Raw genomic sequence first — 23,214 nt, forward strand, 5'->3', positions numbered from 1 at the left:
GATGGGGGGCTTAAATTAACTCTAAACCAAAAATGTTGGGCTTTTGTTTTCCTAGGTATGCAAGGGAGGGACTAGGAAAGTGACAGATATCTTACATCTGAACTAAAGTCTTAGTAATGTATTGGAGCACACACCACGTGTAATTTTCTAAAAACATATTTGAAACCATTTTGCTCGTGTTTGCTGTATTTTATTGCTTTACGAATGTGTCAGCAACAGTTGTATCAACAACCACTCAGTTGCTGCCCTCATTCATTTCCAGGAGAGAAGGCAGGCGTGTTGGGCAGGGGAGAGCCCCCCAGCCTGCCTCCCAAGACCTGGGCATCCCCTGAGGTTGGCTGGACACGCTGAAGACCCTTGGAAGAGGGTCTTCTGGGGGGTTAGAGGGGGTAGGGAAAAAAAGCAGCAGGCCAGAACCTCTTGTGCCAGTGTGGCATGTAATGCTTTTGTTGTTACTGTGCTTGTCACAACAAAAATCCCGGGCAGAACTTGTTTGTTCGTCCATTGCGGCCAGAAGCAGCAGCGCTTGCACCAGGTAGGCTGCTCTTTGGTTTCCCCCCAAGTCATAAACCCGATGCCGTTTGCTCTGTGTCACACTCATTCAGGTTTCAGTAACGCTTTGGGAACATACTGACCGAAGGGGCTGTGAGCCAGTTAAGGTCCCTCTTAGCAGGAGACTTCAAAAAAAATTTTTTTTAAATATTAGCAGACATTTATTGTTTTGATTACTGTCTCCAGTCTGTAAGCACTTAATACACAAGTCAGGAGTGTGTTGTTGGGTTTTCTTTATCTGGACAGGGGGTGTTAGGGAGGATTCATTGCTGATATCAAAAGCACGTAACCTGTGGAGTGCAGTGTGGTGGAGGAACTGGTTACTTCGAAGAGGGGACGAATTGCTGTGTATTTGACATGCAGTACCTGCCTTGAAGGAAATCGGCTGGAGGAGATGGCGTGTGCAGGGCAGTACGCATCTCATCTTCCCTCGGGACCTTGGATTTCAAAGTGTGGCTGGGAAATGTGCCTGAGGGAGGGAGGAGGATGTGCTCGTTTTACAGAGGAACTGCTTCATTTTCACAGTGAAGCCGAATGGCTTTTAGGAACATGGAGGCAAGCCCACGAATGATGACTGCTGGTATATATACTGAAACATGAGGTCAGTCTTTATAAGACTGATGTGCTTAGTAATAGCAGTTTCACTGTTATTGTTTTGGTTGAATATTTGAGGATATTTCCTCTCCTATTCCCCCTTGTTCTGGAGGAGCTGAAGCATCATACCAGGTGTTCTGGAAACCATTTTATCCCAGCATGGTCTTAGTGTACAGCATGACTTCCCTCTTGCCCAGAGTTGTACAACCACCACCTCGTTTTATACGGGTTGGAAAATACTCATGATAAACCTTGTGGATGATCTACTACAAGGACTTCTCTAATAAGCATTAAGTATCTTGGTAGTTGTGCTTAGGCAGTGAACATGCATAACTTTGTAAAGAAAATAAGTACATTTTTAAATACAGGTCCTACTTCACAGAATTGAGGTGTTAAGAAAAAGATGTTTATGGGCCATTTTCCTGTAGGACTCTTTGTTGGTCTACCTCTCCTTTTCCCACCTGTGGTGTAGCTGGCACAGCACAACCTCTGCAAAACCTGTGTAGCTGAACTCATGTTGGCACGTTCCTGGTATGTTTTACTGCTTGATAGTGGAGCCTGCACGAAAGTGAGGTCTCCTTTGGTGTGGCTGTGCAGGGAAGAGCACAAGTTGTCAATGTCAGCAACCTGGACTTCGGTGCCTCATTGTCCCACCCTGTGTGTGCCACTGCAGCCAAAGCTGGGGAAAAATTGCCAAAATCCCAAGTCCTTGACCTGTCTATGCAAGGATGTTGGAGAGTGGAGAGTCAGACTTGTGCTAGCTACTGTTGTATATTTAGTGCCTGCCCTGCTTGCACTGGGAGCAACCTTACACTTCTGTCTAAGCTAGGATATGTTATGAAGTAATGTGTAACATTAAAGTATTAAAATGTTCGTCTTGCAGACCATCACATTAGCAGTTGTATGCAATCAGTGTGGTAGCTGTCGTAGTTTCTGACGTGGAGGGCCTGGCGGTTGTCTGGTGCTGTCTGCTCAACGTTGATGCTGGTTCTGGTCCATGGTGAGCACCAGGAAGGGCTCCCTTATGGGAAGTTAGTTATTTTGGAGCTGTGGACGAGCTCATCAGTGCTCCCTGCGTGAGTAATCTCTCAGTTTACGAGAGCACAAAACAACGTTGCTACATGCGATCACTGTAAAATATAATGTGATGTTTGCTTTTTTGGATGGCCACATTAGTGTCATTCATCTTTTGTAATCTGTGTTGCTCCACAGAAGGGCATGACCAGAAAATAATTCTAATACCTTGTTTGTGCTGAGACTCAATTAAAGAACTCTGTATTTTGTATGCCATGTTTTTGTTCTTCCACACACAGTAATGGGTTGATATTTTCAGCTCCACCAAATTAACAATGAGTGTCCTCCTGCAGTGGTGGCTGAGGGCATTAAGATTGGTTTTAAACATTTCCATTCCGAGAATTGCAGTTGTATTGAATCAGTCTTCTTCCCAAAACTTTGCATCATCAGCAAGTTTTAACTTCTCAGTAGTTGTATCTGTTTTTTTAAAAAATGGTCTCAGTCCATAGTAACAGAGTATGAAGACTGCTTAAGAAATAAAATTATATTGCAGTAGCACTTGACTGAAATGTGAACTTTTTTGATACAAATTGATATTTAACTATTGAGTTATTTCTTGATAAGGAGGTGTTAATCAACTTCTCTTTACCATACTTTTTCACCTGTATTTTGTAGAAGTATGGCAAGAAATTTAGTAAGCTACAAGATTCCTGCCTTGTCTATTTGCAAAATAGACTCGTTCCATTCTCATCTGGTGTGATGCCTTTCAATGATCTTTTCTGCAATAAAGGACGGTGCTGGAAGGTTTAAAAATGCAAGTTGTCACCTTGGAACTACAGGTTTTGTAGACGGGTTTCTGAACTATTGCTATACCAGTGTTCCAGCATCATATTGTCCAAAATATTTTAAGGTCTACCAAGTATTTTCATACAGTAAAGTAAAAAAAATATATATATATATAAAAGAGAGAGAGAAAGACACATCTTCAATTCTTCAATTCAAGACAGACATTTCACAGAAAAGGGAAGGTATCATCACTCATGGTAGAAGAGGAGAAACTGACTGGTGAAACAGATCTTGGAAACAGTTACATGTGTGAGCATGTTCTTGAGGATATTTCTGGATTTTAGCTACTATAGGAATTACTATGTGGTTTCTGAGGCCGTGTCGATTTCTGTTTACTCTGGAGTTTTTACTGATATGTGAAATTCACAGGAGGACAATGCTGGGCTAGAGAAGCCAAAGCATGCTTCAGATTGAGGGAGCAGCAGGGCAGGCCTGGTGCTGGAGGCGTCCAAGGGACAAGTTGAGAACTGCAGGGACAAAGCGGTGTATGGAGACACGATGGGGAAACTTTCCAGGTGGTTTGTTTAGAGGACAGTCAGTATGAGTAGTTTGTACTAAATAATCCAGAGAGATGATGAATCCTTTCATTAACTTCTGAAAGAAGGAATTACGGGGCAATTTATACATGCAATGGCCTTTAAACACCCTGTGGACAGTGCTGTCAGGAAGGAGACGCAGTCATTGTGGAGTTGCATAGAGCTGCTGTAGTCCCTCTTCTGTTTTAAAGAGCTTTCTTTGGTCACAGGTTGCTGTTGCATTTTTCCAAAGAGAAGTTGAGAACTTAACAGGAATGTAATTGCTACGAAAGGGAATGTTCAGCAATAATTCACCTGACACGAAATTTTCTGCTGCGTGGAGCGGGTGGGAATTGGCTGGGTGCTTACTCTGCGGTTGCACAACTCGGTTAATAAACCAAAGTCCAAGAAAACGTGAATAAAGTGTGGTTACAGTAGATCTCTCTTAAAATGTTGGAAGAGGCCATGGAGACTGGACATACCCCAGCTGGCAATTAAAATAGCCCTGATAAAAAAAAGAAGAAGGAACTTTTTTCTGTTTCGGGCTGATGTTTAAATTTCACCAAGTTAGCTGAGTCACGTCGCGTACTTCGCTGCTCTTGCTTCAGAGCCCTCCCAGCTCAGTATTGGCTCAACTTGCTGCTCTGCTGGGGAGCTGCCACTCATCTGCTTTCAGCACTTAAGCGCGGTTGACTGTGGTTCAATCCTTGTTCAAGCAACAGAAAGATTCTCCTTAGCCTCCCTCCCTGCCACCAACCCTCACTGGGTTAATCCTGCATCCTGCCCGTCCTGCTGCTTTACGTAACAGGCCTGCTCGGAGACATCTCTCGCTTCTCTGGGCTGCGGGGAATGAGCTCAGATCTCAATGCGGAAGCAGCTATTAAACACAGGCAGTTGAATCCTTAATTTATCAAATCTTGGCTGTTTGGAAGTTTAAAAATAAGTGTGCAATCCAGAAAAGGGAGGTTCTGCCCTGCAGAAACTACTGCTTTCGTGTAAAACTTGCTCCGATATTGTTGGCTTTCAACAAAGCAGAAGCATATTACTCTGTTGGGCAACCTGTTGAGCTGCAAATTATTTCAAATGCTCGGCGTTGTTGAAGAATTGCCGTTTTGCTCTAATAAGCCGCGATCTTTAGGAGTGTCCTGCATTGTGATATTGCATGTTAATAGCATTGATTAACTGTCAGGCGCGGGGAATTGATGAGCAAACGTCCATTGTAAAATTAAATGGTATTACTGAAGGCTGTACCGAGCTGCTGGTTAGGGAGGTGACTAGACCCAGTAGTCTGTGGTAGGAGTATTAATGTGAGCTCCAGGTTTTTTCGCATGATTAAAACAGGCCATCTGTTCTTTGTTAAATGTTTACAAAAACAGCTTTTCTCTAAAAGATTTAAAGAGATGTGGGTCTAGTAAACACACCAGTGTTTTTGAGCACCTTTTGCACCTGATTTCAAATAACGGCAAAAATAATTCTGCTGCAGTATCAAATAGGATTGATACCTGTTTGTGTTTAATCTTCAATGGGTTCTCTCCTGTGGAAGATTAAATTCTCTACCAAATTATGGCTTTGTTATGGCTAAAAGCAGCAGCAGAAGTGATTTCTGTGAAATACATAGATAAATTTTTCAGTCTTTGATAAAAATTTATAATATGCATCTTTTACTAATTTGTAAATGGAGAATGGGGTCCTTTCATCAGAAATTATGACCCTGTAACTAGAGTTAATCCTTTGTCGATCTACAGAAGTAGAACTATTTGAAATAATTCCCTGTGGTAGGCTTAAACTAATATTTACTAGTGAAAGCCTATTCTTCTTCCTCTTCTACCCTCCTAAGAAAGAGCGGACAACCGGGTTCGGGTAAGAAAATGCATCCCTCGTGCTGCTTCCAGTCTCCTCTGCTCACCAGAGTGCTGCTCCTACACAGCTTCACACTAGGGAGCAATGTGGGGTTGTCGGTAAGGGACGCGCTGGTTTAGAATATTGCAAAAAGCGCAGGCACAGGCTTCCTAGAAAAATGATGTTAATCACACCCCATTCTTTGAAAGAATGCTATGGTTTACAAGGTCACCTATGAGTGAATTACAAAACGTGCAAACTGCAAAGGGAGTTGCATGTGGCAAAAATAGTGTATTTTTAAATGAAAGGAAGTTTAACCAAAGCCTAATTAGGGCAGAGTTGGCTTTCTGTAGCTTTGTGTTTGGGGTTGTGAATGATGTGAAACAAAATCACGGCATTTTAATTTGTATGCTTGGTTATACACACATCTTGGCACTGCAAATAAAAGGTAGTAAGTGTTTCATTTTTGTTTCATATGTAAGGTTTGCATATAATGTGTGGATAATATGGCTTTAAGAGTATATTGAGAATGACTCCTGTGGATAGGCTTCTTGAGGTGGTAAGAATCTGAATTTTCATGGGGTGACGTCTTACAGAATTGCAGTTTTGCAGGTTACTGAGTATTGCAGTGTGGAAGCAACTGCTACCGTTTTCAGTGTGTAACCTGATGGCCAGGCCTTGCACTAAAGCTGCAAATGTCAAATCATAAAGGGCTGACATTGCTGCTGTAGAGACTTGGAAAGCTGTCTGTCTTACGTTCAATTTGCTTGTGACTGGGCTGAAAGCTGTTTAGACTTCTTAAAATAAATACATAAGTAACAAGTCTAGAAAGAAGACAACGGTTACTTTTTTGACTTGGATTTAAAAGGTAATTGGAATACTCAAGCTTATATAAAAGTTTGTATTGACTTCAGTGACATGGTCATATCAGTAAAGTAGGTGCAATCTTGAAAGTTTCATGGAACTAAATTTAGGCAGCATTACTGTATTTCTTGCAGTTTATAATACTTTTTGGCTTGGCTGTTTTACATGCTTTAAAGGACAAATTACAAAATGAAACAGCCAACTCTGATTTATTCTAAAAAGTTGTGCCTCATACATGAGTCATAGACAGCAAACAAACAGTGTGTTACCAAACGTGAAGTACTTGCTAAATACAAATTTTACAAGTAATGGAAAGGAAAACTTAGATCCCTCATATGTTAGATACAGCAAGTGAGCAGTATTTAAAAAGAGTATTGCAGGGGACAGCTCAGTAAAGACATTGATGAAATTTGGACTTGAAATCTCTGAAAAACTCAGAGTGCTTGAGATATGAAATGGCACAAAACAGAGAATTGTATTGTCTTCATTGGGAAAATGTAGGTTAAAAGTACAAGTCTGAAAACCTATGGATAGAAAGCGTTATAGGTGATCTGTGTGCTATTCCTGTGTTTTCCAACCTAAAACCAACGTTAGGCAGTACAAATATATAATGGTGTGAGGTGCTGAGAAGAAGGTTTTGTTCTATGTCGCAGAACAAATCTGAGGAGGTATTCAACTCAGTCAACAAAATTCAAAGACAAATAGAAAATTTTATATCATCTGTGTTTTCTGTAATGCATAATTGGACTGCAGGACCCAATGGCATCACTGATTTCCTGAGGTCAGCTTTTTCAGTACAGATATGCAGTCTCTGTGAACTTTTCAGCATGAAGTTATCCAAGTGTTACTGTGACCACAGGCCTCCAGAAGAGGTGCTGATTCAGGATGCCTACCATGACATTGCCTTGGGATGGGGCTGATGGATGTGGTGGTAATGAATTAGATGCATCAGGTTTGAAGTGATTTCCGCTGTGACTAAGGCCCTGTTGCACCAAGAAGTATCTTAAAAAGGTTGAGGACAGGAACATGCAGAAGTTACCCTGGAAGTTTTTGATTAAGCCAAGCAGACCCAGACCTTTGGTCAGCCTCTTGGGTTTTCCCTCTGTCCTGGAGTCGCCTCCATAAAGAGCTGTGGTGTCTTGCTCATACCATTCAAAACTCTCCCAGACAGAAAAAAAAGGGCTGTCTTCACTTCTTGATGGGCTTGCTCCTTCTGCTGCTTGGGTAGCTTCTGAGCACGAGCTCAGGTCATAGTGTTTTTTTTTGCTACTTGAAGAAATGCTGAAGATAGGACTGCACTAGTTCACTTTGCTTACATTCAGAAAGCTATATTAATATATCTTTAAAAATAGATGTGTATTCAGTTTCTCACGCAGTGATATTAAGAATTTTATTTCCTAAGTCTTAGGTGCACTGTTTTTTAGATTGAGGTGGTCAAACTGTATGTCTGTGTACGTGCATCAGTTTCACGTGTGCTCAGAGGCTGGGTTTGTAGTCATTCATTGCACGCTTGCCACTTCTAAGTGCTGTTTGGAAAAAAAAAAGAGGAAATGAGATGAAATGGGATGCAAATAATATTACAAGCAGGTACTCCTATTTCTGAAAGTAAAATTGTGACTTGCTATAAACCTTTCTTTTCCCCAGTTCAGTGGATCAAACACCTCAAATGGCTAGCCTTCGTGACCACAGCTAATGGGGAACTCTGCCACCTAGAATCATGCTGACTTAATTTCTAGGGAAGTGAAAAGTAGGAGAAACACGGAGATAAAGAGGATGGGAAAATGTTCTGACCCTATATTTAGTTGTAAGAAAAGCATCAGTACAGTGTCATGCTATTACTTCTCTTCTTGAAAAAAAGCACTGTAGTCCTGAGTTTGTAGCTGCAGGCAGGCAGTGAGGAGAAGCAGGTCAGGGCTTTGATATGCTGCAAAGTCGTGGTAGAGCTTAGACATCTTTTCATTGCAGACTCATGGATCTTTGGGCAGAGCAGAACCATTAAAGGGAGAATAATTGCAAGTCTGTCCAATATGCTTAGTCCAGGCACTTGGCATTTGTATAATTATACAGAGGTTTCCTTTTATGAAGTACAAGTCTGATATGAGCTTGATCCACCACTTGGACTTTGCAAAGGGATACTTTTGCAGCTTCACAAATACTTAAGATAGTACTCTGTCCGATCTGTAGCAGCTACAAATCTGTTTTGGTTACATGTAGGGAGCTGGGAATCTTTGACATAAATTGTAACAACATAGTACATTCTAAAGTGGCTTAATCCTTCACGTGCTGATCAAAATACCTACTGTCACATCCCGAACCAATGTAAATTGCCCTGATTGATTTTGTATAAATACAGTCTGTGAATATATTAATTTTCTTTTTGCATGTCAAGAAACAAAGTTAATTTTTTCCCCCCAAAGGACAAGTTCCCTGTATAACAGAATGACTTGCAATAAGTTATTCTACTAGCAACTACTCTGAATATAGAAATGTCTGAAATAACAATTGCTTTCCTTTTGCATCTAAGTGTTAAAAAGCCTAAATATTTCCTATCCTTCCACTTTGTATGAAAGCTTTATTATAGAATAATTTTACCCTTGCTACATCAAGAATTTCTGGTGACTTTGCCACTGCTTTAACTGCAGAAAGCTTTTTTTTTTTTTTTTAACTCTGATTTACTGTGGAGTATTTCAGATGTTTTGTCTTCTGCATAGCATTTTTGCCCTCTTTAACCTCCTGCTCCAAAAGAGCAAAGCTTTAGAAATCAAAGTTGCAAATGTAAAATTTTATTTCTGTTTTTCTCTCAGCATTCTCCGTCGGAACCCTTTTTAGAGAAACCAGTGCCGGATATGACTCAGGTTAGTGGACCGAATACCCAGCTAGTGAAAAGTGATGATTATCTGCCGTCGATTGAGCCGCAGCCACAGCAAAAGAAAAAGAAAAAGAAAAACAATCACATTGCTGCCGAAGGTCCCAGTAAAAGTTTTGGTAAAGAAGACTTTCCTGGGGGACTTGATAGCCAGAATCTAACCAGGAACTCAGTGGATTGCTCCCAAGAAGAGAAGAAGAAAAAGAAAAAGCCCAAGGCAAAAAAAGAACCGAAGGATCCGAAAGAACCCAAGGAAAAGAAGGAACCCAAGACCCCCAAAGTCCCTAAGACCCCTAAAGAGCCAAAGGAAAAGAAAGCAAAAAATACCACGCCAAAACCCAAGACCAGCAAAAAGAATAGGTAAGTCTGGAAACTTCTGTAAGTTCAGCAAAAAAGGACGTGCTTGTGGGATTTCTAGAATATCTGCGCTAAATGGAGTGGGTGGAGAGGAAATCTTTTGTCATTTGACCTCAATCATCTGCAATACCGTGTTTTTGAGGAACCTCTCAAGTATGTTTCTCTTATATGGCTTTCCTGTTTATGGCTGTGCAGTCATTCTAAATAAGCTGGAAAGGCAGAAGTATTTGCCATACTCAGCGAGGTTAATTTTTCTTTTCAAGGCATAAACATTTCTGGATCTGTTAGATTTCAAAACTAACTCCTTTTCTTCCAATGCTGATCTGTCCTTGTGTGTGGTTTGTGTATTAAGAAATTAAATTGCTTCAACAGTAATTTAGGTTTGACCAAAATCCAGACGTGAAGGGCTTAGAGGAAAAAAAAAGGCTTGACGATGTTTTTGTCTAAATAAAGAAGTAAGTTAAGTACTTAGTGTTGTTACAAGTTGTACAGCACTATTTTATACTGACACAACCCATGGGTTATAAGCTTTGCTGTTAAAATGGCATTTTTATATGGATATCAATATACGTTAGTATGTCCTTCACTCTAGGGATTATATCCATTTTAATGTTTCATGTAAAGACAATTTTTCTAGCACAGAGCCTTTGTGGGAGGACCAGATGCTTCAACCCTGTTTCTTAGCTGTTTTCACTTGGCATTGTGTCCCTTTATGAGGATAGGCTTAAAATGCTACGGAGTAGTATGAGAAAGAACAAACCGCTGTTACACATGAGTAAATACGTCATAGATAATAACACAGATTCTTTCCTTACCCCTCAACTCCCTAAACACCACGATTATAAATGCTCACTTGAAAGAAAACTGAGAGGAAAAAGACATTATGGCTCAATTTTTTTTTCATTTGTACCTAGAATTTCTTACAACTGTTCTGAATTTGTTCCAAACATCTGAATCTGTTTTTCAAGATGTGGCTAGTGTTATAAAATATAACTTCCAGATGGAAGCACAGCCAGACTTGGTTAATCCGAATCAGTTTGCAAAATCCATTTGTATCAGGGTTTAAAAACTGCAGTTAATGAATCAGCTTTGCATATATTCTGCAAGACTGACTATTGGTTAGTTTTGATACGGCTAAATGAGGCACAGATAGTGAGAAGCTACTTGTTCCTTTGGCAAGATAGGGATTTATTTATTTATTTATTTTAGGTTAACAGAGACAGTGTTTCCTAAAGAATTTATATACACTGGTTCGTAAAATCAAATGTTGTTCTGGCCGGCTGTGAGAACCATTCAATAAATTACGGTCGATTAGCCTGTCCTCTTGCTGCAGTTACATAGGCTATGTTCCAGCCCATCCTAAGGATGGGTTTTACATACAGAATAAATCGCAGCTTAGAAAAACTCTTCAAGCTGTATCTCTCAGTACATATTTGTGAAGCTGAAATATACTGTATCAGCTAAAGTAACCTTTTTGTTCCATTTCCACATATTCATTGGTTTGAAGGCCAAACAGGCTGTATTATTGCGTGGTATAGGGCGTTTCCTCCCAGCAATTTTTGCACCAAGTAGTAAAAAAAGCTTTTACTGTAGGACTTCTCAAGTAGTGCAGTTTTACAAGGTCCTGACTGCAATGAAGCTTTGTTTAATAAGCAATGGTTAGAAGGAGTGTGGTATGGGTTCCTGTGGCTGTGCTGCATGTCAGACCTCAGAACTTGTCTGTCCTCTCCACTCAATCCTAACACCTCTTTGCATGTCTTCTCTAATATGTCTTGGGATATGTCGTGCAGATTAAAGGAACAGTATTTCCTTTGAAGGAACAAATCACTGCTTTCTCAGTTGTATTTGTAGAAAGGCTTTATCTTCTTTCCCACGCAATAACTCTTGTAGGTAGGTAGCTAGATGACTACATTCTGGTATTCTGGTAGCTACTTAGCCCTGTTGTTTCACCTGTGAGAGAAATGTGTTTGGAGCAGTATTAAAGAGCAGGTGTTGTTCCTTATGCTTGTGTAGAGGTGTCGAGAAAGTCTACTTTTTCCCTTAATGGACTTGTCTCGCTGTTACCAACTGCTCTTTTGAAAACAACGTTGTTATCGTTTTGTGGTCTTGTCAGCTTCAGTATCAAACTTCTTTGAAGAACTCTGATACTGTGTTGGGATGCTGTGCCACTGAAGAATTTTAAATCAGTGAAAGAAATGTGCTTGCTTTGGCAGTGTCACGAACTGGGGAGTTGGTCTAGTGACAGATCATTGATAAAGTTTTTAAATGAATCAACAGCCTAAAAGATTAATCGTCTGAGCTGCAATGTTTCAGCAGTGCTAACTCCACAAAGGAGATACTACAATTGCTGCAATGAGTAAGATTCGTGCAGCTTCATGTAGATTATGGTATGATTATGTAAAATATTTTGATGAAAGTTAATAAGATGGCTAGCACCTGCTTAATTCTAATGTTGCTAAGTATTTTTGCTTGTAAGCATTGGAAAGAGTAGTATGATTTTAGATGTCTAAATGCTGTGCAAAACAAATGTTTTTCATTCCTGAATAAGGAAATCAATTTTAATAGAAGAGCAGTCTTGCACTCATGGAAAATTCAGGTGAAGTCAGACATAGGAAATGTATTTATCAAAGAACATTTTTTTTTTCCCGCTAGAACAAAACAAGTCCCAGATAACCAATTTTGACATATACTGTATCTTAACCATTTTGTAATGTAATATAGCTCATAACTTTGCCCTGTCATTTCAGTTTAAGTTTTGACCAACAGTATAATCCTTTTATTAAACGGACAAAACAAAAAATGGAGAGAAACTTTGTCCTTCACGTTTCTTCTATATTTGGTGTAAGTCGTGACAAAATGAGCAGCCTGTCTCACTGAAAAGCACCTTCATGTGATGAACAGGTCAGACTGGAGAATGGAAGAAGCTGATTAATTTCATGCTAGTTTGAATTGTGTGTCCCATGACATCTTCAAAAGAAAGAAAACAATAAAATGGGGGGCTAGTATGTTGTACTGTCTACTTGGTGATTTTGAAAGAAAGATCCCGTTAATGTGGTATTACTACACTTGCAATCAATATTAGTCTAATCCTGCCAACACTGAAGGCTAAATACAGTGGTTGCTGGTAAAAAGCCATTTGCAAAGCAAATATTTTGTAAACCAAACTAGTCAGGTTCAAAAAGAAAAACACAGGTGTACCTAAGGTCACAAATGAAGGGTTTTCATTAAATTGTTCAGGTGCAGAGTTGCAATGGCTTTACACATTATTGAGCTGGCTTCAGGCACGTGCAAAGCAAGCAGATTTTTTTTTTTTTTTTCTGAAAGTAGATGGACAGGGAAAGGCAAGGAGTCCTACTAAATTGCAAAGTCATGGCTCAGATGTCTGTTCCTCCTGTGCCTGTCCCTGGAGGAGATGCAGACCACCTGTTTGAGAAGATCACGCTGCTGCACAGCTGATAGCTCTCCCGCTGCTTCCTGTGAAACCCTAGAGAGTGGCCACTGATTAAGGTGGGAGAAGCAGGAACTACTTGAAAGGGCCAAATGGCAGCTCCTTGCAGGAGCTCGTCTCTTTCCCCGTCTCCTCAGAGCAGTGTGATGTGCTCTGCAGAGCTGCTCTTACCTTGCTTTCTCCTCTCCAGGAGAAACTCGTGTCCTTCCCACACGTGCAGCAGCAGCCTGGGGTGGAGGGAAGGGTGTGTGGGTTGCTGCTCTCATGGGGAGTGCTAGCTCTCGTGTAATTATCTCTGTTAGAGGGAGGTGGAGACTGACCCTTTTGGCGCGCAAATTAGCTATTTGTTGTGTAGGAAAGGGGATGGCTTCTGGCTGCGGAAGTGGGAAAAGGCTGCTGCACAGGGGGAGTGGTGCGAGCAGCAGGATGCAGTACCTTAGGGAGCCGGGGGACAGGAAGAGAGGTCCCTAGGTGGTACTGGTAGTTTCCACTCCGAAGCTCACATCATCCTGAGAAAGGCAGGAAGGGGCTGCCTGTGGGAGAGGACAGGAAGCAGTGCAAGATTTCCATGCACACGTCCACTGAGGCTGTTCCTTTTCACACCTGTCCTCATCTCCCTTTTGAACTAGCCCTGCTGCCAAATATTTACCTTTGCCTGCCCCACAGACAGGCCTTGCAGGCTTCACCATTACCAAAGCTTATGTTTTAGTGATTTGGCTGAGTTGTCAGGCTGGGATAAACCTCGTCATCCTATTGTTATTTTTCCTACTTCTGTAACATGTTAAAACAGATTTATGTGTATGTGTGTGTGTTTTTTTAAAGGGGTTTTGATTAGAATAGAAGCTTAAAAAAATAAATGTTTACTTTAGATAAGGCAATACAGAAAGACTGTCAGTCCTAGCCTCTTGAGAGCGTGGTATTTGGGATGTATTTGGGGAGGTTTGTGGTTTTGTTGCTCTGCAGTGGATGTACAGCATGTTTCTAATCCCATTTCCTCTCAGGAATTTGTTATAGGATAGTGTTCCCAAGTGGAAGAATGGGGACCAATAGTGTCTGACTTATTTTGAATGTTTATATGACAGAAAAGAAGCATCCCCCAAAACCTGATAGCCACCGTAAATTACACTAATAAACAGACCTGCCAGTCACCCAGTTCAGGTGAAATAGTAGCACAATGTAAATATAAGGACTAATTACTTTCCCTATTAATTCTGCTAAGCATCCCGTGCTTTTGGGGGTATTTTTAGGTCAGACGGTTAGGCCCTCTGAGATCCTGGAGTTTGACCTCACCCTGTAGGTGGCTGCTGGCTATATGACACAAAACGCGGTTTGTTAAAGTTTGCATACTTGTTCTCAAATTGTAATTCGTGCTTCCTTCTCTGTTATCCTACTCACTGTTTTCCTCTTCAGACCGTGTTTTTCTTTGTTGTTCTCTCATCTGGCCTTCTGCAGGTTGTCTTCTCACTGATCCCCTAACTGTTAGAAGGTATTTTAGTGTTTTGTGTGCATGCAAATACTTCCTCAGTAAGGTACTATCGGACGTGCATCCCAAGTTAAGGATCAACGCACAGACCCTAGCTGTAATGCCAAAGCCTCTAAAAAGAGATTTTTACCTGCCTGTGCTTACAGTGAGGAAAAGTAATTCTGGTCCTGCCAGACACTGTTCCTGAAGGGCATGAGTCACCGCTGGGAGGTGAGACAGGCTGAGTCAAAAACGGGTACAGCTCATTGTTAGGAACAAATGACACGGGATTTGTGGGAAGGCAGACAGCAGCAAGGGTTGCTGGTGTTTCAAGGCAGGCGATGGTCCCACAGGCCAGGTAAAGCTGCCAGGTCACACAACCTCACCTCGCTCCAAGAGACAGTGCTCTTTTTCTCTGCTTTATTTATTCTTTACTTCCTTACTTTTAATGAAAGAATCTGGGGCTACATATTTAAAAATGGCAATTCTTCTCCTGCATTCAGAACTTAAAATTCTCAGTGAAATCCGCTCGTGGGCTTTGTTCTCCCCAAGTTGGTGGCTCGTTTTTGTGTGTCTGCTTTTAACTGGCCTGTCAGGGGGGTGATTTGAAATGGTGTCCGAATGACTTAGCGCGCGGCTCTCTCACCGAGCGTGACTCAGTCTGCCGAAGCACAACCCGTGGGTATATATAGGTCACGAAATACTCATAGGAAGACGTTTAGCTCGGAGTCTCTGTCACCAGGAGCGGGGGAATGTCTAACAGGCGTTAGAAAGAAATCTTTGTCGGGGTGGATCTGACGGGAGTGCTCGAGCCTCCGGCGGGGCCTTTGTCTGGGCCGTGCAGGGATGTGCGTGGCCCAGCACTCCCGAGGCCGGCCGGCCGGCATTAGCGCTTTCCTGCCTTTCAGCAGGCGGATATTTTATCCAACGTAGGCCAGGCTATTCTTCCAGACTTTAAGCCTGTTATTCATATGTGATAGTGCACCCAGGGCACGGTAACTACTACTAAACTTAATTGCGCGCTTTGCTCTGATTTATGGAGGTCGCCGGCAAAAAGCGCCAGCCTGTCAACTCGCTTCACCTGGCAGCCGGCCAGCCCCCTGACAGGCCCACCTTTGATTTAAACAAATCCGAGAAATATGTAAAGTTTGCTGTGGGGTTTGGTGTTTGTGTTATTTTTGTTTGTTTTTATTTTTGGAAGCGGCTTTGCCGTGATTTGATAAAAGGGAACCACAAAAAAAAAAAAAAAAGGCGAAACCAAAAAAAAAAAAAAGACAAAAAATAAAATAAAAACTAAAATAAAAAAAAAAAACCCGCGGCCGCGCAGGTGTCGGGAGCGTTGGGGCGCTGATTGAGAGAAGCAGATGGCTGCAGTCGGTGGCCGCCAGCCAGCGGAGCAGGTGCTGGTCACGTGGCCGCGGGTTGCCAGGGCGATGCGAGCGCTCTCGGCGCGCAGATGAAAGGCCGGGGGCCCCGCTTCAGCTGTAGCATTGTGTAATTTGTGGCAGTTAGAGCGGAAATAAACGCTGGAAATGGAGCCGCATAGTAGGGGAGACTCCTGGCCATGTGCGGCCTGCGCGCCGGGGCGGCCGCGGGAGGCAGGGGCGGCTGGCCGCGCTCCGCGCCTCTCCTCCCACTGGTGGCTCGCTTCCCCTCGGCGGTGTCAAACTTTTCCCTTCCTTTTTTTTGGTCAAAAATCGTCCCAGTTTGAGGTGTTTCCTTCCTAAAAGGCTACGTCGCTCCCCGTAATCTCACCATAGTAAAAATTGATTTTCGAAACTCCCATTTCCATGTTTGAACTTTCCTCTTTTTTAACTCAATATTAGTTTAAATACAGGCTGCGGAAGAGGCTGTGCCATGTCTCACAACCAAAGCACTATATGTATTTATAACTGTAGTCAGAAAATTAAAATTGCAGCTCCAAAACATGCCTCCAGTTGACGAATGCGCTAATCAAAGTGAATAAGCGCAAAGCTGCTATTTGTTTGGGAAGCTACAAGCCTGGGAATTATATAGGAAAAACAAACCCCAGACGGTGTCCTGGGTGTGAAATTAAAACACGAAGGGAGCAGAAGCCGTGTAGAAGCGACTGAAATAATGTCTGGCGATCGGTAATACCCGTTCGCCAAATACCAGTGAGTGACTCGGTGTGAGCAGCTTTCTTCTCAACATTTCGATGACTCTGTAAGAAACGGTGTGTCAGAACAGTGCCAGGCCTGAGGGGCAGACCACAGAGGGGAAAACATGCTATCAAAAACCCACACCAGTGTCAGAGACTAAATGTGTTGAAGATTTCTAGCTTTTAGCACCAGTTCTTCCTCTTTGCCATTTAAAAATTTCATCTCTGTGCTGCTGAAAGTCATCTCTGTTCTTGACTTGGTGGCGATGTGTTTAAAGCTGGGCTTTGATACAGGCACCCTGAGCTACTCCCAAGGTCTTGATGCGGTTAGAAAGATACAGTCCCAGCTCCTCTAGAGGTGAACGTTTTCATAAGGGGTGGAGGGAACCAACCCCCAAAACCTTTCTGTGCCAGTAGTGGATATAGCTTGCAAATATCATGCAGATGCTGAGATACCAGGGTTTTTCCCCCCTCACTAGAGAAACAGAGGTAGAAAACCTGTGAGAAATGTCAAGGTGAGGTAACTGGTCCAGGTAGCTGCAGCTGACGACCACAATCCTGGTCTGGCCAGGTGCCTTGAATCCTTCCTGCAGGCATTGCTCCAGTGCCACGCACTGCTGTCACGTGCGTTGAGTCCCCAGATGTGCACTCGGAGCTGACACAAAAGCACCTTTCCTGTCCCACTACTTGGAAGTAACAGGGACCCTGGACTAAAATGAAGAATTTTTGCCTTTGGTCCCTTGTGCTGGTAGTCCTTCCTCTGGTTTTGCTTGCCTCATCCACATGGAATAGCAAGAAAAGTACATTTGTAATCCTCTTTTCTCTTCACGTGTGTCAGGTTGTGCAAATAGTGTTTGCAGACGGTGCAGGTTTTGAGCAGAGCAGCTCTTCTTTACCGGTCTCATTTTCAGTTTCTTGTTCAAGATACATTCACTGTCAATATCCAAGATACCAAAGGGAGGATATTTCCCCATTCCCCTGTTAAGGAATGGGAAACATATAGCAATGGCCCATGCATCATTGGTTTTTACAGTAATGCTTAAATACTTTAATATAAAGCAAGGCAGTTGAAAATAACGAAGTCACTGAAAATAAACATCTTGCCGATTAACTGTTCTGTTAAGTGCTTTTTGCTTACATTTCAATACAAATATTGATTAAAAATACCTCTGTTCTAGTAACAAGAAAACAGATTCTGAAACTAGTGCTGTGAAGAAAAAGGTTAACAAGGGAAAGGAAGGTTCTGAAAACTCAGATTTGGAAAAAACTCCACCACCATCACCTCATCCAGAAGATGAAGATGACCCAGGGGTTCAGGTAATGCTCTTTCAAGTTCACTGTAGTCTTTGGCAATTTAGATGCGTGCAATGGTAGTTCTCACAGTCTTTGTTACATGGACAGAGATTATGGTGTTGAATCTTCTGGTCTGCCTACTTAATATAGCATTATAGGGTCTTGCTTATAAGCCTCTTGTTTGTTTTTTGCATTGGCTTTGGAAACCTGAAATCAAAAATAAAACACGACAAAGCAGGATGAAGGAAATCTGCATGTCGGGAACTTGTTACTACACCACTTTAATACGTGAAGGGCTTTTCAGGACTGGCAGTCATCAGCTAACGCTGATAATTTTTCTTCACCACTGCCCACCTGTCAATTTCTCTGTAAACTTTCTTTCACATAAAGAAAATCTGGAAATAGGAATAGAGCATATATAAGAATTTTCATGTGTTCTGCTGCTAGTCATGTTAAAAGTACTCAGCTCCTGGCTTGCTTCTGCTGGCAGTGCTCACAGTGAGCATTAAAAATAAGAATTTCCTCATGAAAGGATACAGGCAAATTATGATGGAAGAATCATGAAGTTCCTAAACTCGTGCTACTATTACTGGAGTCCATTGCATTCAGCAATTGCATATCAGCTTGCTTTTAGTTAGATAGCTGTTGAGACCAATGATTGGTGGTTGAAAAGGCTGGTGAAAAGGTTGCCAAATAGTGGTGTCCTAACAAGACACAGTCTATGCCTTCCTTCTTACCATTTTCCAGAAGAGATCTAGAGGATAATAAAATGTGAGTGATCTGGAGTATTCTTGTTAGAAAAAAATGCAGCAACAGAGAAAACAGTATTTCTGGTTCATGAAAGCTATGTATTCCGAATGAGAACAGTTGAGATACACCATAGCATTACAATGTTTGAAGAATAAGTTTTCCATCCTGTGTCACAAGGCTTTTAGCCTGATTAACAGCACTGACAAAAGTTGTAGAAGAAACTTGGGGGCTGATTGTGGGGGTTATTTTGCAGGTCACTGTATACTCTTTATATACCATGCACAGGTCGAAATATATGCATGTCTTTTGTTTTCAGTTTAGTGTGACAAAACTTTCTCTTTTTGCAATTCACTTGGGTGATAAATTTTACATTTGAAATATTTTTCTTTTTTTTGGAAATACAAGTGTTAGGGTCTTTGCGTTACTTAATTTTTTCTTAATATGTTTTTCCTCACATTCTGCATGTTATACACCCCCACACTTCTTCATGTAAATTCAGGGAAGTTTTCCATCATATACACTAGGACAGCTAGGATTAATAAACTTGTTATGCATTTCCCAATGCAGGTAGTTATGTGGTTGTCTGAAACTCCATTGTGTTCTTAAATACTGAGTCACCTATAAAGATCTTGCTTAGTAATGCAGAAAATGACATATTATTATCTTCAGAGAGGAATATTTACTTTTGTTGTGTTACCATACAGTTTTTTAACATTGCTATCAAGCCTTTCCATGTACAGATCAGTTAAAGAGTAAAAGGTAATCTGATGCAAGTACATGTATGCACAGTTTCTGACAAAGACGCATAAGCATTGCAAAGCCTTATGTGTATGCCAGAGGAAACAGGAAGCTAACCAAGTCAATAAACATCAGGGAAGGTTACCATTACATCTGAGGTCTCCTTTCTGTCAGGGAAATGGAAGAAGAGATTTTTGGCACAAAGAATAGTGGTAAGACTTACCTATTGAGCCAAAAGAAGATTGATATTTTCCCAGCAGTGATTATGGAAATGAGGGTGTAAATTTGCCAAGTAACATCTATTTTCAAGTATAAAAATATTGCTATCATATTACAGTTATGTAGGAAACCCCGTAAGTTACTGTGCTAAAGGTAGAAGCCACATCATGGTTGTTTAAAGGATGTCTTTGCTCAAAAATTACGTTTTCAGTTTAAGACAGAATTTCCTATTTTCTAAAGCACATCAGATATTTGTGCTTAAAGAGCTAAGTAAATTTTAAACTTCATTTATGTGGATTTAGAGAGACAGATCTGTTGAACAAGCTGTATAAGTGCTTACATGTACCAGAGAAGACGCGTGTTAAGCTGAGAAAGATATAAAAAAATAATTAATATATCAGTTCATAAAAATGGATTTTTAGCAGTTGAAATTCAGCATCTTTTTAAAATATGTATGTGAGCCCATTGAGATATTTAATGATGAGTTAACAGCTTCCCTCAACAGCATATGCTATCAGCTTCTGAAAATGTATAACCTGATGCAGACTATCTGGGAATTTGAATTTTATTGTTGCAGAAAGTGATGACTGACACTGAGTGATATGTCGCAAATTCTGCCAAATGAGTGCTTGTATATTTTGCAGATTTTCTGCAGCTTCTCTGAATCTTTCTCTCACCCTGGAGATGAGGGTATGGGGGAGACAAGAACTACGTTTTCACTTGGGGTGGTCCAATTTTTTCATTCTATGCTATTCAAGTTTGGGGTCTTTTCCTGTGCTGTGCTCCAGGATGGCCTTCTCAACAGTGCTGTGTCAGGGAAGTGAGGAAATCATATTTTCATTGTATTTCCCCTACAAGATAATCTGGTACAACTGGGGAGATGAGGAGACCACAGAAGTGTGTTGTCACTGCTTAGTGACACTGTGAGCTGTGCTGTGGAAAGGTGGGATTTGGTTCCTGCACTGGCCATCTGTCAAAGTTTGTAGTAGACATGGTGCAACTTCTTGCTTTTGATTTGCTTTCTGAGATATGCCTTTTACTTTTCTAGTGGCTTTTTGGAATGCTAAAAACAAACATTATTACTTTACAGCTCAGAGCAAGCATGAAGTATTGTGGGTTATGTTCTGTTTTTACAAAAGTTAAGAGGAGCCAACAGGCATGAGTTTAGAATGGTGCTGTCTTGATTCCTACCATGATGCTGAAAAAATAAGTGTTCACTACACAGTCGTGTATTTGAGAAGTATGAAGAAGCTTTCTCAGTTACTGTGCAATTTATCAGTTTCATTTGTCATGAAAAACATCGCTGCTTTCCATGTAGAAGCGACGCTCCAGCAGACAGGTGAAAAGGAAGCGTTACACAGAAGACCTGGAGTTCAAGATTTCAGATGAGGAGGCAGATGATGCTGATGCTGCTGGAAGAGACTCTCCTTCAAACACTTCTCAGTCAGAGCAACAGGTCAGATTTGAATGGACTGGAAAGGTGGATGTAACTGCAAAATTCAGAGTTCAAATATGGGCTCTTTTTCTGAATGATACTCATCCTTGGTTGGCACAGTGTGCCAGAAGGAATTAGCTTTTTACCTTCTTAAAGAACATATTCATTCATGACTTTGTTTACAAGCTGGTGATATACAATTTGACACAGTTCTTTGAAATTAATAGTTTCTACCTAAAGGGAACCTAAACTGGACTGCTAGGAGTCTGAATTTACTTCTCTGAATTCAGTGGTCTGGCTTCTGTGACTTTAATAAACCACTCAAGCTTGTTCCCTGCTGCTAGGCACCATAAGAACCCCTTTATGAAATTACTGCCTTGTAGTACCCAGCAGGGTACACTTTATTCTCTGTGCAATGTAAATGATGGATAAAATAGTTTGAGTAAGATGAGGGGTAATAATGTAGGAATGACTGTTGTAACAATCTCATTGTTTTGTAGTGCTTTTTCAAAGAACTACTTCACTTAACTAACTGATAACCTATTGGCGAATATAGACATGTTCTTTGGTATTTCATTTGGCAATTTGTTAAGCCCTCTGAAATACTGTATGTGATCTCCGTTGTTAATTGTGCCTTATCAGAAGGAGAATTTGCTAGGTTCGCCTGCAGTTGTAACAGTGGGAATCACATGCAATTTTGATAGCTATCGTGTGGACATTTACACAGCCAACCAGCGTTCTTGAATGTCTCCTAATATTTAGACTGTTTGGTGCTGAAAGCATGTATAATTTTAGGAGAGGTGAACTGATCTCTGTGTGTGCATGTCAGCCTTTGTGAGAAAGCTGGAGTTCCATTAGCTCTTAAAAATGTGTTTAAACAAGTATCCTTCGATCCTTTATTATGGCATTAAATATATTTGGATCTTCTCAGTTCTCATGCTGAGAGAAAAAAAAATCCTCCCATGTATTAAAGTCCTGTTGGAAAAAATTATTTGAAGTTTTCTAATGAAGGAAGTAAGTAAGAATCAAAAATTCTATATGCACAGCCATAATTCTTGTATGATGTTTGTGATGTAGGAATCTGCTGATGCCGAAGGTCCTGTTGTGGAGAAAATCATGAGTAGCCGTTCAGTCAAGAAAAAGGTAAAACAAAACACAACCTCTTCCCTCCACATTTTTAGACAAGCTAAGCATATTTATGCTAAACCCCCATTACATTCTCAAAAATGCTTAGATATTTCTAAGTAAAAAATTTTTTTACTGGATAGAATTGGTTCCCTAAGAATGTCTTTAGATACTGTTTAGAATGCTTTTGGATAGACATACAGAAAACAGGTTGCTTGTTTAGTCTTCTGGTCTTTTCTTGCATCTCTTCAAATGAAATTTTTCTTTTCCAAATGCATACACCTGGGTGAAAATTGCTGTGCTCTTCACTTAGAGTAACGTTTCATGGGAGTTGAGGAGTGAGAGAACCCTCCTGCATCCTAGGTTTCTGCCTTTTGTAGGTTTAAAAAAAAAAGTTCTTGCCCAAAACTTTTGCATGTTTTGACAGTTGTTGTACTTAGCAGCCCATACAAGTTCACTTGAGATCAAGAATGTTACATACAGAGGTGTTCAGTGTTCTCCATGTTGCTGTGCTAAGATGGTGAAAAAAAACAATGTTTGGCTAAATGTGGTTCTCTTTTAATTCTGCCCTGATCACTAATTATGTTCTTATTTTGCTACAGACTCCTCTAATCTACTTGAGAATTTGATTGGCCTTTGCACTTCCAAATTATTAAACACTGAGTAGGAAGTAGAGAAGAGCTTTTTTTCCAAAAGAGGCATTATTGTATTTTACAGACTCTTTTGTGTAGTTAGTTCTCTGACTGATCTTACAGCTGGACAAAAAAAACCCTGTTTGATTAATATAGATATAAAGCTCATGGTGGTCTTAGTTAACCAGAAATATTTCTTTTCCTCAAAGTGTTAATTTTTCAAATTCAATGAGGAAAAGTTGTGTTTATTCATGTGGTTTTTGTTATGGGTTTATGTTTTATTTTATTTTATTTTTATTTTATTACTACTGCCACAACATCATTAATGGCTTTGTAAACCTAAATTCATGCAATGTCATGACTGGCTTTGATTGAATTTGGTTCTACAGCTTTTACAGCACAAACCTCTAGGGTTTGTGGTTTTTTGAAGTCTAGAGCTCTATTTTGTATTTTAAACCATAGGCTTATTTTTTCAGATTAACTTAATGTAGTATAAACTTAATAATTAGTTGTCCTGATGGTCTACTAGGTAGGAGAGGAGAATGT

General features: G+C 40.8%; 1 protein-coding gene across 4 annotated transcripts in view; it reads left to right on the forward strand.

The window, feature by feature from the left end:
* The window catches only part of CHD7 (chromodomain helicase DNA binding protein 7), a 128,300-nt gene that overhangs the window by 61,004 nt on the left and 44,082 nt on the right, over window positions 1–23,214 (forward strand). For all 4 annotated transcript variants that reach the window (XM_066993021.1, XM_066993024.1, XM_066993023.1 and 1 more), the window contains 4 exons: window positions 9,029–9,450; window positions 17,655–17,793; window positions 20,795–20,932; window positions 21,989–22,054. In XM_066993021.1, the coding sequence (XP_066849122.1) occupies window positions 9,029–9,450; window positions 17,655–17,793; window positions 20,795–20,932; window positions 21,989–22,054 (765 nt within the window). The remainder of the gene's footprint in view (window positions 1–9,028; window positions 9,451–17,654; window positions 17,794–20,794; window positions 20,933–21,988; window positions 22,055–23,214) is intronic.

Source organism: Anser cygnoides, chromosome 2 (assembly GCF_040182565.1).
Source record: "Anser cygnoides isolate HZ-2024a breed goose chromosome 2, Taihu_goose_T2T_genome, whole genome shotgun sequence".
NCBI lineage: Eukaryota > Metazoa > Chordata > Aves > Anseriformes > Anatidae > Anser > Anser cygnoides.